This window comes from Phodopus roborovskii, unplaced genomic scaffold (genome assembly GCF_943737965.1).
Source record: "Phodopus roborovskii unplaced genomic scaffold, PHOROB, whole genome shotgun sequence".
NCBI classification, from domain to species: Eukaryota; Metazoa; Chordata; class Mammalia; order Rodentia; family Cricetidae; genus Phodopus; species Phodopus roborovskii.
Window position 1 is genome coordinate 4,611,925 of NW_026126511.1, and position 17,410 is coordinate 4,629,334.

General features: G+C 46.4%; 1 protein-coding gene across 2 annotated transcripts in view; it reads right to left on the reverse strand.

Moving 5' to 3' along the window:
- Positions 1 to 17,410, reverse strand: part of Cldn10 (claudin 10) — a 73,285-nt gene that overhangs the window by 10,689 nt on the left and 45,186 nt on the right. Inside the window, exons 1-3 of one of the 2 annotated variants that reach the window (XM_051195222.1) lie at positions 7,387 to 7,634; positions 1,305 to 1,466; positions 1,132 to 1,213 (exon numbers count right to left, since the gene is read on the reverse strand). In XM_051195222.1, coding sequence (XP_051051179.1) covers positions 1,132 to 1,213; positions 1,305 to 1,466; positions 7,387 to 7,606 — 464 coding nt within the window. In that variant the 5' untranslated portion in view covers positions 7,607 to 7,634. Of the gene's footprint in view, positions 1 to 1,131; positions 1,214 to 1,304; positions 1,467 to 7,386; positions 7,635 to 17,410 lie in introns of those variants that run through there. The other variant, XM_051195223.1, reaches the window with a different exon arrangement.

Sequence of the window (17,410 nt, forward strand, 5' to 3'; positions counted from 1 at the left end):
TGGTTTGAAATGTGGAATAGTTTAGTCCAAGTTCCTGTCGACATATTACTTGCTTTTTTCCCTTGATTCCAGAAAGAGGGTCTCAAGATAGAGTCCTGCTCCGTAAGAGTACTAAAGGAGTAAGTTAATGCCATAGAATCCACCCAATGCTATGTTTGCATATGAGGGGACCAATATGTGTTCATATAATTTTTTTACATATCAGAGCTCCAACTATTCTGATGTATAGATTAACTACATTCAAAAGAGAGTCAGAAAGGCAATTTTCTGAAGACTTACAAACGCACTAGGAAAAAGTAATGCCCACTTGACCGATTGTTTCCATACTTGACCTTTAAAAATTTTTGTAATACTTAACTCAAGTCTGAAATTCAATTGCCAGCCTGATTGATAGCAAAATCCCCTCACACACACACACACACACACACACACACACACACACACACACACACGACTTCCTATAGAGGTGTGTGAGGATAGTTTCATGAAGACGAAAATAAAAAAAAGGATATATGGTTGGCTATTTCCCATCTGGTATCCTTGGGATTTTTCCCAATCCAAAGCAATTAACCTAGGGCTGCTGTAGAAAGCGGCAGCCCATAGTGCAGAAGCAATAACCAACCAACAAACTCATGTTAGTCCCAAGGCAGATCAGAGCAGCCACACTGGCAGGTGGGGGTGGGGTGGACAGGGACCGTGCTCCTTCAGCCCTGATGAGAAACTTCGCTGTGTGTACAGTTTCTTCTTTAGGAGCAGCTGCACCAGGCCCAGAGACTAGCATTAGCAAATATTGTGCCGACTGAGCAATAAAGGCCTTTTAATGTTTCATGTTCATAACTTAACGCGCCTCCCATTTTATTTCCCTCAAGATTTGCTGAGTTTCCCTTCAGTTTTTTGATGTAAAACCGTTGAGTTTTTCATTCTAAATCCTTGCTTTGCACTATCTAAAGACAATACACCACGCTAATGAAGCCTCGCAGAGCATCTTCATCCAGACGATCCATAAACTTGATGTCAGAGGGTACCACTCACCCACACAGATTTCATTTTCAAAAGCAATGCAGGAAGTCTCTGTCAATCTAAGATAAATTCACTTGTATAATTGTTCCACGATCTGGAAACGGCACTTACTTTTGCTCCATAAAGAGAGGGTCAAAGAACTCTGTTGTGATTTTGTTTGCATACAGGGAACAGCCTGTCATGGAGCACAGACCTGAAAAACACCAGCGGGTAAGTACAGCAGTCAGCCCCGAGTCATCCACACCCTGGAGTGCCTCGTTCATTGGGCAGAGGTTACTATTTACCTGACAATATGAATACAATCCCAGCCAAGCAAGCGGTTTTAGCTTTGGCTTTGTCTGAGCCTCCAACTTTGGTGCACTTCATCCCAAAGAGTGCAAAAATGGAGCCAAAAAAGCCCAGGCTGACGGCAGCGATCATGAGTCCTCTACACGCCTGGATGTAACCTGTAATCAGAGCATGCCATTTATGTTAAATCGGGCTCGAAGCTCTCCAGAGAGAAAACCTCACTTTGTGTGGTCACCTGGCTTAGGTGTTACACTGTCTTGGGGAGGGGTAGAGGACAACATAATGGTTTAATTCATGTGGTAGGACATGCGAGGAAGGAAAGCCCATTTGACATCTCTTACTTTAAGGTTCGCCTTACGCACAACCTCGGGCTAGATCTTTAAGTTATTCCTGTTTTTAAGAAGGAGGAGATGAAGGCGCGCAGAGGGTCTGTGATTTGCTTCGAATAAGTTCATGCATGGAAGAAGGGATCCCACGCTGGTGCGGATTACTAAGTTCATGCATCATTGCTTCTCTTTCTAACGCCTTAGTGTACCCACCTTCTCAGGAGACACTGAGGTGACTGGTCAAGTCTCCTGGTACGTGAGGCTAACCAGCACGTGAAAGGGGCCCACCGTGAGGCTGAATTGTTTAGTGACACTGAGCTATTGTTAGGTTGCATGGAATAAAAGTTGGGCTTAAGACAACATTGTCTAATAGAAGAGTAATTTATACTTAAATCAACTGTTTGCACGTGAATAAGCGTCTCATGTTAGTTAGCTTATTCCCACTGAAGCATTCATGCTCACAGTATTTTATTTGCATAGCTGGGGTGATAAACTTCAGCGGGGCTTCAGGGTAGGCACCCACCCACTCTGACAGAATTCAAAGTGATGCACCGTTCAGGCACAAGACGCTTCATTTCATTTGAAGCAGCTCTGTGCTAGAAGGGCACAAACCAGTTGTAGGCAAGTATAATAAGCAAATGAACACATACAAGCTTTACTTTGGGTATTAAGCCTTCTCATAAAAGCAAAAGAACAACAACAACAAAAACTTCCTAAGTGCAAACATAAGCAGTAGCTACCTTATCATTATTTTGCACTCAAAGCAAAGCCAATGATAATTAGTAGCTTTAACCTAATAGTTATAAATTTGTGGAGTAAAAGTTGGTGACCTCAAGTCCCACATTCTCTGGGAAAGAGTGGGATTTAAAGTTTGAGTACTGTTACTAAGACCCAGGTTGCAAAGCAGAAGGAAGCTGTTCTTCCTACTTAATGTAACATACCCTGAACCCCTGTAAACACAGCCCTTCATGGCAAGGCCCTTCAAGGGTGTGAAATTAACTTCACGAGTGTGGAGGTTACCAAAAAACAGCAAAAGAAGATTATCTTTAGTGATTTGTGATAACGGAGGATCCTTTTGTTAATAATAACAGTGCCACAGATCTGTCTGGGTCTCTGCTACTAAATACAGACTCAACTCTGCTTTCAACTTTAGCCTAGGAGTCCTTTAGCCACAGCAGAGAGCAGAAACAAGACCTCTCACAGCCTTACAAACTCAAGTGTCTGCGAGGATAATCAAAAGTGGTTTCCTGTTCTCCACAAAGCTACAGGCAGCAAAGAAGGTTGCATTTAGCTTGCTCTGAATGCCATCACTAAACAACAAAATAGAAGGATAGGTACATACACATGCAGGCAGACACACACACACACACACACACACACACACAGGCAAAAGTGTTCTTTATCAGTGTGGGGTATATTTTGTTTCAAAACTCCTATGAAATCACAAATAATACTGAACTCTAAACACTAGTTTTGGTAAATACATGAAAAAATACAGAAATACAGAAAAAAATAGGTACAGAAAATATTAATAGCAACTATAAAGCTGGGCTTTGGGAACACAGGCCTGTAATCCCAGAGCGCTGATGATGAGGTGGAGGGTTGTGAATTCAAAGCTAGCCTGGGCTCCATAGTGAAACCCTGCTTCCGAAAAGAAGAAACAGAACAATTAACAGCTTGTTTGAATAAAATGTATTCAAAACTTCTAGATTACTTAACTTTGGAATTTTTCTTTTAATATCTTTGCACTATAGTTGACCATAGGCCATTGAAACCCAGGAAAGAAAATCACGGGAAAAGGGAGCCTTGTGTGTGTGGCATCCACATAGAAAAAGACAGAAAGAAGCATGTCTTTAGTATGAACCATGATCTGCGGTTGCATCCGCTGCCTTACAGGCTTTACCGTCAGCAGACAGATGGCCCGGAATTTACCCAGGGCTAAGTCCTACAGTCTTGTCATTTAGAACAGGGAATGAATTTCCTGCATGGTAAACAGTGGTTAAGCACCAGCCCAACCCAGTCAGCTTGCAAGGCAGGAAAAAAAATCACAGTAGCCTTTACACTTCAGAAGCAAACTTTTCCCCCAGACTCTCCCATTCTACAGTCCCCTCTCTCTGACCTTCCCTGGCCTCTAAGCACAGACATCAGAGAGAAAGGGGGCACAGAGGTTGTCATCCTGTGCAGTCCTGGTGCAGGGGGGTGCACCTCACCCTGGCTCCAGAACACTGACAATAATTTGCTAACTTTCTGCAAGCATTAAAGACAATAGTCGGCCTGGTTTTCCTGTAATGGGAAGCCAAGACAAGGGAAAAAAAAACCTCCTCTGCCAGCCATGAGAGGAATTGGTGTGATGTTTGTTAATTAGCCTGAGGTTTGCAAACTGGGGCCTACTGGTTCCAGAATCTCAGGCCTCTAGTGAGTTCCAGCAGACTTTCAGAGTTTATCCTTCTGCCAGGCAGACCTCTACACCCCAGCTTTTTAACAGCTCCCGAGGGCAAACTTAGAAGTTACACCATCAAATGAGGTGGAGGTAAAACCTAGTCAAGGAGGCCATTATTTCTGACAGGTCTAATTTACTGACACCAGTTAATAGCTAATTAACACATTAAAGTGCTAAGGCAAGAATGTATTTACTTAGAAGTTCTCAAGGGATAATTTATAGTTCTCCTGCAAGAAATGGCAAACACCCCCATTAGCAAAAGACAGGATGGCACGTGGTAAAAAAAAAAAAAAAAAAAAAACCAACTGAAAATAAGTCCAAGTGTGCTTTGAAGGGAATATGGATTAGCCATAAACAGAAATCACCAGTTTTGTCAACGGTGGTATTTTCAAACAGAAACTTGAACCTAAGGGCTTCTGTTGCAGGAAACCTTCAAGGTAACCCTTGACAGTCAAACATCTCCTCAGTGGTGTGCCCTTTGCTTTCAGTTGCCAGTCAGCAGCATAGTGGTTGCTGTGGTCAATCGGAAAGAACGCAGCAAGGTTCGCTACACTAGTAGCTTGGTGTGTCTCTCGTGCAAAGAACGCCAGCTCAGCTCTGGCACCCCATTTACATACATGGCGCTCCCTTTATTACCCACTGATCTCTCTGCGTCTCCGTTTCTCATCTGGAAAACAGGAATAGGCACAGGGTGAATGGTAAGAGCCCACTCAAGAATTGCTTCTCCAATACCAAGATGGCTTCCAGGTAGATGCGGGAGTCCGCTGAGGTGACATAGCATTCAGCCTAGAGTTCGCTTTGTCCCGCCTCACCTTTCCCAAAGGGAAATCCGGGACCAAAAGTGACAAATAGAATATTCTGCTTGCTATGACACAAAACAGCAAGAGTCACCAACCTTCTCTCTTGGCATTGCTAATCTGGAGCCTATGCCTGGCTTAAGCAGAGGAAACCATTGTCCTGGTCTGTAGGGACAACAGTGAGGTGGCTTTCTCCTTCCATTTCAAATATCAGGCCCAACACCCAACATTCCCTGCCCTGGAAATACAAGGTAGAGATGAGGCAGGGTTGGAGTTTTGGGGAGGGTGATGCTCTGGAAGGTTCCACTTGAAGTCTGGGAGGGGAGAGCAACTTCTTTCAGGGGAAAAAAGTAGCTGTGGCTGAACCCTTCCTGGGAGATAAAGTTAGGTTTGTCTTTTGTCCCTGGGAATGTGCTACTGCATCATAAAGGGGGAAGTCACCAAAGGAGAGACTGGCAGCTGTAATTACATCATCATTTTCAAAGCTCTGTCTGGCATAATAAACTAGGAGGAGCAGTAGGCTCAGATTGCTCCGAGGAGTCAAGGATTCATACACACACACACACACACACACACACACACAAGTAGAAGCAGCAATATAACCATTGTTGTAGGATAGAAATAGAAAACAAAGAGAAAAGAAACAGTCAATAAGTAAGCTTAAGGTGCCAGACCCATGGGGGGTACGGGGATGCAGAATAAAGTGGCAATAACGGTCAGTCGTTGTGGGCAGGGACAGCGGTGAGAAAATGGCAAAGCAGCTGTCCTTGTACTCTTGGTGGAACGCAATTCGGCAGCGTGAACTGGATATTAAAATGCATGTTCCGGTCTGGCGATATTACAGCGTACAGAAACAGACGTGCACACGAGCAGGGGAAAATAAATAGCTTCAGCGAGGTGCTAGCAGGAGGGAATGCTGGAAAGGGCAGCATCCACCAAGGGTAAACGGCTTGAGGGAACCAGTCTACCAGACTAATAAGAGCTATGCAGCAGCTAAAAAGGTTTTGGTTTTTTTCCCCCTATCTGTGCCAGCCAACTTCAAAGATGCTGTTAATTTAAAAACATTGTGGAACATGTCATTTCTGTTTGTTTTAAAAATATCCTTTTCTAATCACATGAGCACGCCCATTTTGCATATATCGATGGCATATAACTAACCCCTTCTCTCTACTCAATGCCTGCCTACCCCAAGGTCTTGCTAATGAGGACTGTGTCTCTTGTCCTCTTCAGAGCCCAGCCCAAGCCACAGATCATCCCTGCACAGCAGACACACAGCGGAGAGATCCATCCCACTGTTCTGTCCTCGGAGCCTGAATCAGGAGTATTTCTTTCTCTCTCCTCTACCTTGTCCCCCAACTGCCCTGATGAAGGACGCAAGCACGCACACTTATCCAGCGGACCATCTCAGGCAACAGTTGAGTTACAAACAGGGTAGTCCTAGAACACACTGTGAATCCTATGTTCCTGAATGCAAACCACAGAAACAAGAGTTGTCTGTTGTCTCCTGACCCTGGGCTCGCTCTCCTGAGCACAGGGAATTCAGCAGCGATGCTTGCTGTTCTAACTACACAACAGAGCCCAGCCCCAGGTGCCAACCATCCACAGGCAGGCACCCAGTCCCTTATACCAGCTCCCATCAAACACTGAATTGAGCAACAGTTTGCTTTTTGTGGCAAGCACTGTCTTAGGGGAATCAAGTCTTCTATTTACCCAGCTATGCAAATAAAAATTGCAAGACGAATAATAAAGGAAAGGAAACCACCTCAAATCGTCTTAACTTTCTGCCAGAATCCTTTTAGTCGCTTGTGAAAATTCTGGAAGAGCCTAGAACTTGAACAAGCCCTGTGCTGGTATGAATCAATTCTATGTTGATTAATCTCTATCTGAAAGAAAAACAAACAAAACAAAAAAAACCCAAAAAGAGTGGGGGGGGGAAGAAAACCCCAGAATGCTCGCGCGAAGCTTGGAAGTGCGCTCACTCGTTCTGAGGACTTGCTGGCCACCATTCCCTGTCCTCTGCAACCACTACGCCCCGCACAGGGCATAGGCTAGGGCTATTTATTTTCCTTAAACTTAGAGGAAGTATTAAGCGCAAGCCATTAAGCTTGTAGAAGGGATTTTAAGGAAAACAACAACAAAAAAGTTCAATATGGTTCTTTGCTCCTCCGTGCCTGGCTTTTCAAAGACTCAATGAGCGGCTAAAGAGATCTCAGGGCGAGCATTCATGGATCTCCGTGGTGTCCGTTTCATGAAAATCAGATTTGGGGGGGGAGAAGGGTGAGTGGCAAGCCCCTAACTCCCAACTGTCCCAGAGGAGGAAATAAATTTGCCTTGTTGCCCTGGACCACCCGAATCGATCCTATGCCTCCCCACCGGACAGCGGGCGTCGCAGACCCTCCCGGGGGCAGAGTGGGGCCCGGCCTCCCTCCCGGGGGTCCCGGGTCCCACGGCGGGTTCCTAAGAGGGAAGCCAGCGCGGGGCGGGCATGGGGATGGGGGCCCGAAGGGATGCAGACCATCCAGCGCCAGCATGGAGGGGAAGTCCTTGCAGTTGGCGACGCCGGTGGAGTCGGTAACGCACATCTTCCATAGGTTGGCAAAATAGGTGGCGGTGGTGATGACAGTGCCGTCGATGGTGGACACCTTCCAGTAGTCGGTGGGTAGTGTGGAGGACACCAGTACCCAGCCCGAGATGGAGACCGTGAAGGCGATGATCTCCAAGGCCGTGCTAGCCATGCCGCCGCCTGCAGCCGCTTTCGCGCTGGCTCCCACTCGGCTGGGCGACCCCCGCGCACCAGCCCCGAGGCTCCGCCTCCGGTCACCGCCTCCGGCCCGCCCACTGGGCACTAGAGGTCGCTCGCGGACCCGCACTCACGCCACTACCTGCCCGGGCACCCTGGGCGCGAGGGGCGCTTTGGGGCTCGACCTCCCCGGTTCCTCCCAGCAGCTGGCCGGCTGCACGCAGCTGCAAAGCCCTCAGAGCCCGCGCGCTCCTGGGCCCCAGGTCCCCAAATCTCCCACAGACGAGCCGAGGGGAAACGGCTCTTTTATTGGAGCTGTCCAGGGACAAGCAGATGCGGACAGCCTGCGGCGCCTCCCACCGAGCCACCCCCGACCCAGCCCTACCCGTGGCAAATAGCTTGGCTCACTGGGTGCCTTGTAAAAGCAGAGCAGAAACAACTTTGGTGTGCCTTGAAAGGACACGGTACGGTAACGCAGCCTCGCTTTGCTGAACGCTAAAGGCCAGTGCGCCACGCTTGTTTGAGTGACCCTGTTTGGCTACTCAAGGAGGGAGTGCTGGGGCAGAAAGTGGCCTTGCCCTGGTCGGCCTGCCCTTCTTTTTGGCCTGGTGGCATGCGGGAAGTACTATAGAGAGCCGGGTAGCTCCCGCCTGATTCCATGGCAGCAGGTGACACGGGTTCCAGAGAGCCCAGAGAGGGTCTTGGCTAAACTAAGGCACCAGAGGTGGGCGGTCATTTGACCCCAGAGCTACTGGCTCTCAGTTTGGGGAGTGTCGTCTGTGAAGAGAGGGTTCTGAAACAAGGGGAAGACATCTGTGCGCCTTGCTCAACTGTGTGTGTGTGTGTGTGTGTGTGTGTGTGTGGTGTACATGCCTGTGAGTGTGGACACCCCTGGTGTTCGGGTCTCTCTCACTGGGGCCGAAGGCTTTCAGATTGGGCTATGCGGCTGACCAGTGGGCCTGAGGGATCCACGTTTTTTCTGTCTCTCTCCGCAGCCCTACACACCACCATCAGCTTTTCACGCAGGTGCTGGAGATCTGAACTCAGGTCCTCAGGCTTGGGTGGTATTTGCTCTGCTGATTGTGCTATCGTCCTCGTTAAAGTTTGTTTACGTCGTGTGTGTGTGTGTGTGTGTGTGTGTGCTTGTGTGTGTGCGCTTGTGTGTGTAGGCCAGAGGTAGTAGACATTAGACATCAAGCCCTATGGCTGTCCACCTTAATTTTGTTTGACAGGGTCTGTCACTAAACTAGGAGCTCACCATTTGGGCAAGCTGGCTGGCACATGAGCTCCGAGAAACCTCCTTTCTCTATGCCCCCCCCCCCCCCCCCAGTGCTAGGGTTTGAGATGCTCACCAACCATGCTCAGCTTTTTCAGGGCTGCTAAGGATGTGAACTCAGACCCTCCTGCTCGGACAGACAGAGCCCTCTCCCCAACCCCCATCAGCTCCTCCACCTTTCCCGCCCAACTGAAGAATAAACCCGTTCATTCATCTTTTCTCTGCTGTATCAAGATAAACACAGAGACCGAGGTGTCCCTTCCAGCTCCTTAGGTCGCAAATCTGGGCATAAATGAGGGAACAAAGACACTGGCTTTACTGTGAGCTTATTGTTGTCCACTAAAGTTCTCTCAGTTCTTACTGTGACCTTTCAGGATGCACTTCTTGCCAAAAGTAACCAAAGGTCTAAAACATAAAACCCGACAGCTACAGGCAGGCAAGTAGTACCTAGGCATTTCACAATCTCTAGGCAGAGCTGCTCCTGGCCCACTGTGACAATGTAACTACCTTGTTGCCTTTTTTTGTTTTTTACTTTTTAACCAAATGAAACACACGGGTAGAGTCTGGGTAGAGGCTGGAATGAACTTGAGGATAAGTGTGGCTTGGCCAGCGGGAGGCCGACATAGTTACGTCCCACACAGTTCTGGTCTTGGTCCTAAGTTACCCCAGGTTGTCAGTTCCGGTTCCCTGGTGGGTCAAACTCAAGAGCAAAGTTTGGGGCACCCTTCCTTTTCACACTCCATCTACTCACATCAGCGCCCCCCCCCCCACACACACACAAGAGTAGTGACCTAACAGTGTCCTCTGTTCTTTTTCTATGATCTGCCATGAAGTACTCTCGTCTCTAGGGTCCTACCCTTGGTCACAGTCTTATGTCAAATTTCTGAACCCCATTCCTGATCTGATTTTGTATTTTGAGCCTGTGCATTCTCCGTGAAGTTGATTAAAATTAGTACTGTCCAAATTATTGTTTCATCCTTGTTCACAGGCTTCTGGCTCTGTCTCAATAATGTGTTAACTATTTTTTGGTTTGATTTGGTAGAACCTTGACTTTTGATACAAAAGTATGCTTAGAGTTGTAGTCATTAGGCTTCCAGTAGGTTTATGCTTATCAAGTGATTGGTTGTAAATTCTGATTGGATCCAAAGGCACACTCACTATTTTAAAGAAATAATTGTTGGGGGGGAATGCTTTCTTGTTTTTTCTCTGAAAGTTTAAAGTATTGGGAAAAAACAATCCAGCAGCCATAAGCTATACAAACATAGCTCCCAGAAGCAAGAAATTCTGGATTCCAAGCACAGTCTCCATGTGGTCCCTGGTCCTGCCTTTCCACATCTCCCACTAATAAAGCCAAATTCTCCAGCGTGGCCAGCCAGGGGCAGTACTTTGAAAGCTCCCTGTGTGAGCCAGTCCCGAGGCTTCAGCTCCAGAGGGAATATGTGTACATGAATATGTATACAAACAGTTTAACATAACTGATGGTGTGTATTCGGGACGGAAGGATTAATCTCTGTGTTGACAATTTAAAAATAGAAATATTCTATTATTGTAGAGATGGCAGCACATAGTAGCATCTTAAAACAAGTGGGGAGTCCAACAAACTTAAATTATGACCTGGGTGGCAGCGATGTTGGTTTCTTAGCCAGGGTCCCCACGCCCGTGGGCTCCTCTGACTTTTCTTTCTCTTTTATTCTTTGTGCTTTTTTGGAGAGTGGACAGTGTTACACTCCCTAGACTGCATTGCATGTGTATTGTAAAAAGTTATAGTTTTGCCCCCCCCCCAGAATGGAGAAATACTTTCTTTGCAGTCTAAAGACCAATATGTAATGAATCAAGTGTTCAGTTTAGATGTCTTATACCTTAAGCTTTCAAAACAATGTAGTCAGGTATTACAGAGTCCCAAGTAATCTAACATGGGAAATGTACAGAAAGTGAAAATTAACATGGGGAATATTTAAAAAGAGGTAAACATCCTGTTTCCCTCTAAGGCTGTGTAGTCCCGAATAACCTTTGCAGTTAACCCTGCAAAGCCAGTTTGCTACGTGCTTTCAACTGATAAACACTTCCTTATTCTCACTAGGATCTGGCTCACTGACACTTTCATTTAGCTTCATAACACATTATCCGTAAGTGTAAAAAAATGAAGCCACCAAGAAATAGCCTTGTCTAATTTATTCGGTGTAATGTCGTCACCATAGCTTGTGTATTACGAAGTACGTGCTCCTACTGTGACAAGCACTAATCACTGTACAAATTACAAATTCTGCCGGGAGATACTTTGTGCCCTGCAACACATCCTCCTATCCACGTCTGACACTTCAGCATTAAAGGTTACTTGTGTGGTGTGATTGTGGTCATTCAGGAAAAACAGAGCCCCCCCCTTCTCATCCCCACCCCCATCTCCAGTTGTTCAATAGGAGTGAAAACCAGTTTGGCCAACTGAATGGGAGATTTGCAGAAATACTTCACTTGAGATTCAACTCACCTGCCAAAGAACACAGGTGTGCCTTTCAGCACAGCTCAGGGATTGTCTAAGCATCACGTACGGTTTCTGTATACATTAGCTCCTTCCTAGAGCCCAGCGAGCTGTTAATCAGCTGGAAAGAAGGGAAGACCTAAACAAAACGGCAGTATTTAAACAACGACTTGGCGACCAAGTATTGTTACGAAGGCGCCAGTGCCAACAAGAGTTATTAAAATAGCATATCTGCGCTCTTCTTCCTACTGTTAGTCACTCTGCACGTTCTGCGGATGCCCCACGACATTTGGAATCTACTTAGTATGAGAGCTACAGAGTGGTAAGACTACTCAGGGAATGAACGCTTTTACGGATGCTTCACTCTACACACATGTATTATTGCGTGTGTACATCAGTGTACATTCAGGTGCACACGTGTACGTATGCATCTGACTCCCTTTTTATATTCCCTCTTCAGGCATTCACTTGAAGCCCTCTTTTCCAATTATGAGACACCTTGGGAGCATTCGGATTTAGCAGCTCATAGCAGAATACCCTTCCTGCTGGAAATGCCTCTCACTCTGGGATGCTGGAAACTCCTGAGCTTGTAGGTAGGCAGGGTGTGTCCTCTTGGTCTGTGAGCATCTGCTGAGCTTCAACACAATCCTCTCCCCCCAGGTTGGGAGCATATCTATTTGTGTTTGTTCTGAACAAGTCATTTTATTTCTCTCAGTTGCAACTGGAAGTTGTGTTTATAGATGGAGATGTATGGGGAAAAATCTTTTTTAAAAAAACTATATATCTAGTCTTATGTTCTCTTAAAATCAGGCATATGATAAAGCATGGTAATTCAATCTACTTATAAATGTGGTAGACCGAGGACAAATTCCGCCTCTCACTTTATCTTGCTCAGCATCACCTCTTTAACTATAGAATGGGAATGGAGAGTGGCTTCCCGCAAAGGCTTACGAGGATGAAGCACAATGTACACAAAAGTCTGGGGTGCCATAGACACCAATAATGGATGCACGGGTGTGGCCATAGCCCCAGAAAGTGCCTGACCTCCTCTGGATGCTGTTTGGTTTTTCCTCTCTGAAAGACTATCAGTATATGTTCTATTAAAACAGTGCTTCTTAGAGCTGGGGTGGAGTGTTTGCCAAGCTGGCATGGATCCCTGGAGTCAACCCCCAACCCCCTGCAGCATCACAAAATATCTGGCATGATGGCTAAGTCACCCAGCTGATCAAAAAAAAAAAAAAAAAAAATGGAAAAAGACGTACCGATTAAAAGTAAATTGTCAGTAAGTGAATGTGGAGGAAATCTTTTGGAAAATTTAAACTAAAATGGCAAAAAGTGTTGGGCTGCCAACAAATAAGGGGTTAGTGCCAAGAGCTAAAGAAGAAAGAGACCCAGGAAGCAAGAGGGTGGAGCCAAGGGCGGGGTGGAGGGAAAAGGGGGGGGGGAGTGAGGTGGAGATCCAGTTCACAGGAGAGTGGGAAATCCTGTGGAGTGAGTTGATGGGAAGAGAGGAGAGTCTACAGCCCTGGGATTTCCCTATCATAATGGACTCTTTTGAGATGATAGGTGTATGTGTGTGTGTGTGTGTGTGTGAGAGAGAGAGAGAGAGAGAGAGAGAGAGAGAGAAAGAGAGAGAGAGAGAGAGAGAGAGAGAGAGAGAGAGACTGCTCACAGGTGAGAGCTGGATTCACAACTCAGTTCTAATAGTCTAAATGTTTTTTTGAGAAATTGCCTCCTACCAACCTACAAAATGCAAGAACAAACACACAGAACCTGAATTAAATCAGCTCCAGCTAACTAGACTTAGATTTAATTTTCAGGAGAATTACTTTCATAAGTATTTGAACAGGTGCCCAGTGTCCCTACTTAATTTCAGTACATTGAGTAGATTTTGCAACAGGTGAATTGAAGTTCACTAGTGTTCTTCATCGTGAGCTACACTCCTCTACTGTGTCATAATTCAGAGTGGGAACATGTTTATGATTGTCCGCACGCACCCACACACGCACGCACGCACCAGAAGTTCCTCCAGCTACTCTGTGGCTTCTGTGTCTTCCCTCTTTGAGTACTGGCCATGCCCTCAGCCAACACTTGAAGGGAGAGGCTCAGCCAGTGAGACCTGCCCTCCTACCTGCTTTCTGGAAGGCACCATTCTGTAGTGGGTCTTGTTTACAATGCTGTGAGCTCTCCTCCTCCTTGCTTTCTGGGGATTGTTGTGGATAGTCTTTTTTACCCAGTGAAGACAAGTCTTTGCCAAGGTGCCCTCTGATTGGTTTAATAAAGATCTGAATGGCCAGCTAGGCAGGAGAGAATAGGGGAGATTAGGGAGAGAGAGAAACTCTGGGGAGAGGCCGAATTCACCATCCAGATATAAGGGAGCCAGACATACAGAGTGGAGATGTAAAGAACCACATGGCAGGAAATAGATTAATAGAAATGGGCTTATTAACGTTGTAAGAGCTAGTTGGGAACAAGCATAAGCAAAGGCCAAACTTTCATAATTAATAATAAACCTCTGTGACATTATTTGGGGGCTGGTGATACAAAGCCTGGCTACAGGGGATTTTTTCCCAGTTTCTCTGCTTGTAGCCCTGGCTGTCCTGGAACTCAAAGATCCACCTAACTCTGTCTCCCTAATGACAGGACTAAAGGTGTGTATCAACATACCCACTTAAATTTTGACTTACGTTAGCTGACCAAGACATAGCAAAGTCAAAACGAAATGGTCATATTTAGATGTTAAATGTCAGTTTCCTGGCCCACCTGTTTTTGCTTGCGCCTGGTGAATTGTGGCCTTGCAGGCCACTGCAGCTGTCGTAAATGTCCTAGAGGTGTGTGCAAAAATGGTTGCTTGAGAAGGCAGGCAATTAGCCTGCTGGGCCACAGTGGAGCTGGGGCTGGGGACTTTGACTGGGCAAGAAAGGACAATGGTATGAAGTTCATAGTCTGGTGGTGACTTCTGGAGGCTGCAGAGGTTGGGACTCCTCTCTGTGAAGACGATTAAAATCGTTGGTTTGTTTTCACACACACACACACACACACACCTCACACTCTCACACTCACACACACACTCACACCTCTCACACACACACACACACAGACCCTCACCTCCACTTTGAAATAGCTTCATCATCTATTGATTGTGAGTCCACACAGTTCCAGCATCCTTCCATGGGGGGGGTGCTTATGTTTACTTATAAACACCCAAGTTTTCTTATCTTAAATTATCCCATCTACCTTTTGCCTCTGGCGGTTTCCTCTTTTTTACTCCTGTGTATCTTATTTTCATTCTTACTCGTGGCTGGGTGAGTGACTGACCCCTAATGTCCTGTATCCCTGTTCTATCTCTTTTCTCCCAGAGTTCCCCTATTTCTACTCTCTGCCTGCCAGCCCCGCCCATCCTTGCTCCCTCCTCCCTATTGGCTGTTCAGGTCTTTATTAGGACCAGCAGGTGTTTTAGATGGGCACAGTTACATAGCTTCACAGAGTTAAACAGATGCAGCATAAACAAAAGCAACACACCTTTACGTCATTAAACAAAGGTTCCAGAGCGTAAACAAATGTAGCACATTTTAAAGTAATTTCCCACAGCATTCGGGCTTGTACAGCTTGCACACACTCTATAGACCCTAAACACTCCTTTAGCTCTCGCTCAGAGTGTGACAGAGTCTGACAACTTTTTGAGAAGAGGAGGTATGTCTGGTGTGTTTCGAAATGACACCAAAGTTCCCTGAAGGGAGGCAGTATAGACTTACAGACAGGGACAGAAAGCCTGCTGCAATAATCCAACTACAACAGAGCAGCTGGTCAGTGGTGTGAGGAGAAATTGGTCCAGTTTTGATTTGGGGTGTGTTTTGAGGGTAGATCTGACAAGATTTACTAAGCGGCTGTGACATAGGGGATTGGTGAAGAAGGACCATAGAGTTTGGTGTCACCCTTGTGAGAGACGGCAGTGTTGGCTAAGAGGGTAACCCTTTAGAGGACCAGTCTGGGTGCCCTCAGGAGTTGGGCTTCCCACCCACAGGGTGTGAGATCCTGGGAAACATGAGAGGGAATGCCAAGAGGTAGGGTGAACCTCCAAGTGCACATCTGGGAAAGGAGCACAGGTTAGAAGGGCACATTTGGGGACGCCCGTGGTCGGTGTAAGTCCATGGCGAGGAGACGGGGGGGGGGGGGGCTGGGAAAAACAATAGTGAGAAGGTGAAGTGCCTGGGTAAGAGAAAGCGTAAGGCAGGACCCCTGGGACCATGTGAGGAGCAAGGTCTAAGAGGAACCATGTGGGAGCATTGTGTGGCCAGCCCCAGAGAGGGACACACAATTGTAAAGGAAGAGAACACCATGCAATTCACAAATGACCTTGACTAAAGCTGTCTCAGGAGAGAGGCCAGGGTGCTCCCTTTGTGAGTAACTCCGAGAAATAGGCCATGGAGGAGGAAATGACTCTTTTTAAAGGGAAGAAGTAAAAGATTTGGAGTGTGGCTAGGTGGTGGTGATGCCGTTAAACTGCACTCGGGAGGCAGAGCCAGGAGGATCTCTGAGTTCAAGGCCAGCCTTGTCTACAGAGCGAATTCCAGGACAGCCAGAGCTGTTACATAGAGAAACCCTGTCTGGAAAACAGAAAGGATTGGAGTGTGGAAGATACATAGGGTCATGGAGAGTGTGTGTGCGTATGTGCGCGCGCGTGTGTGCGCGCGCGTGTGTGTGTGTGTGGTTTGAAAGAAAATGGCCCCCAAAGGGAGTAACACACTTAGGAGGTGTGGCCTTGTTGGCGAAAGTGTGTCACTGTGGAGACCTTTGCTTACGCTTTGCTTGGTGTCACAGCCAATTCCCTGTGGCCTGCAAGATGTAGGAGTCTCAACTACTCCAGCACCACGTCTACCATGCTCCTACCTCCCGCCATGGTGATAATGGCCTGACCCTCTGAAACTGTAAGCCAGCCCCAATTAAATGTGTCCCTTTAGAAGAGTTGCCATGGCCATGTTGTTTGTTCACAGTAACAGAAACTTTAACTAAGACTCTGTGCGTGTATGTGAGTATGTGTGTGTGAGTATGTGTGTGTGTTTGTACCTGTGTGAGTATGTGTGTGAGTGTGTGTGTGTAAGAAAGAGGTGAGGGTCTTCTGCTATTCAATAATGTCTTTGTATAAATTTTTAAGAAGATGTCCTTTATCTCCTGCCCCAGAGCATATAGCCTGGAGGCTGGAGGGCAGGGACAACTGGTGGCCATGCCCCTGGAACTGCCCCATCAGTCTCCCACAGAACTGGCATACAGCCTAGCTCTTGGTGGAAAATAGTCCAGACAACGCCGACACCTTTCCTTCTAAACTTTTGTCCTCTTAACTTTGCATTAGGATGCTTTACTTTGCTGTCATTTAAAAATAATAAGACATACATTTTATTGTTCTAGAATGCTAGTTGGTAGAAAGTACTCTTTGTTTAATTTAGTATTTTCTGATGAGAAAACCAGAATCCAAAAGCAACTTCTTAATGTACATTATGTCATAAAATATATACTGGAATATCATATAGATTAGTACAACATTCATATACATGACCATTCTTTCAAAATGGGTGATTTGAAAACTTATCTGAGTTCAATGCTAAAGAAACCAGAATTACCATAAGCAAGACGAATAACATTTAAAGCTGGAAGCTATCATACGTCCCCCAAATAAAATCCTGGTGATAAAATATTTGTGAGCATGGAGCTAAGAGGTGCTATGGTGAGTAGAGAGCTTGTGGCAAGAGATATCAGCTTGGATTCCCCAGAGCCTATGTAAAGCCAGAGAGAGTCTGTGACCTCACTGTACCTGTCCTGACAAAAGGTAAAGTCATCTGAGAGGAGGGAACCTCACCTGAGAAGATGATTTTATAAGATAGGGCTGTTCCTAACGTGTGGTTGATGGAAGAAGGCCTAGGCCATTGTAGATGGTGCCATCCCTGGACTAGTGGTCCTGGGTTCTATACAAAAGCAGGCTGAGCAAGCTTGTAAGCAGCATCCTCCATGGCCTCTGGCTCAGCTCCTGCCTCCAGGTTCCTGCTCTGAGT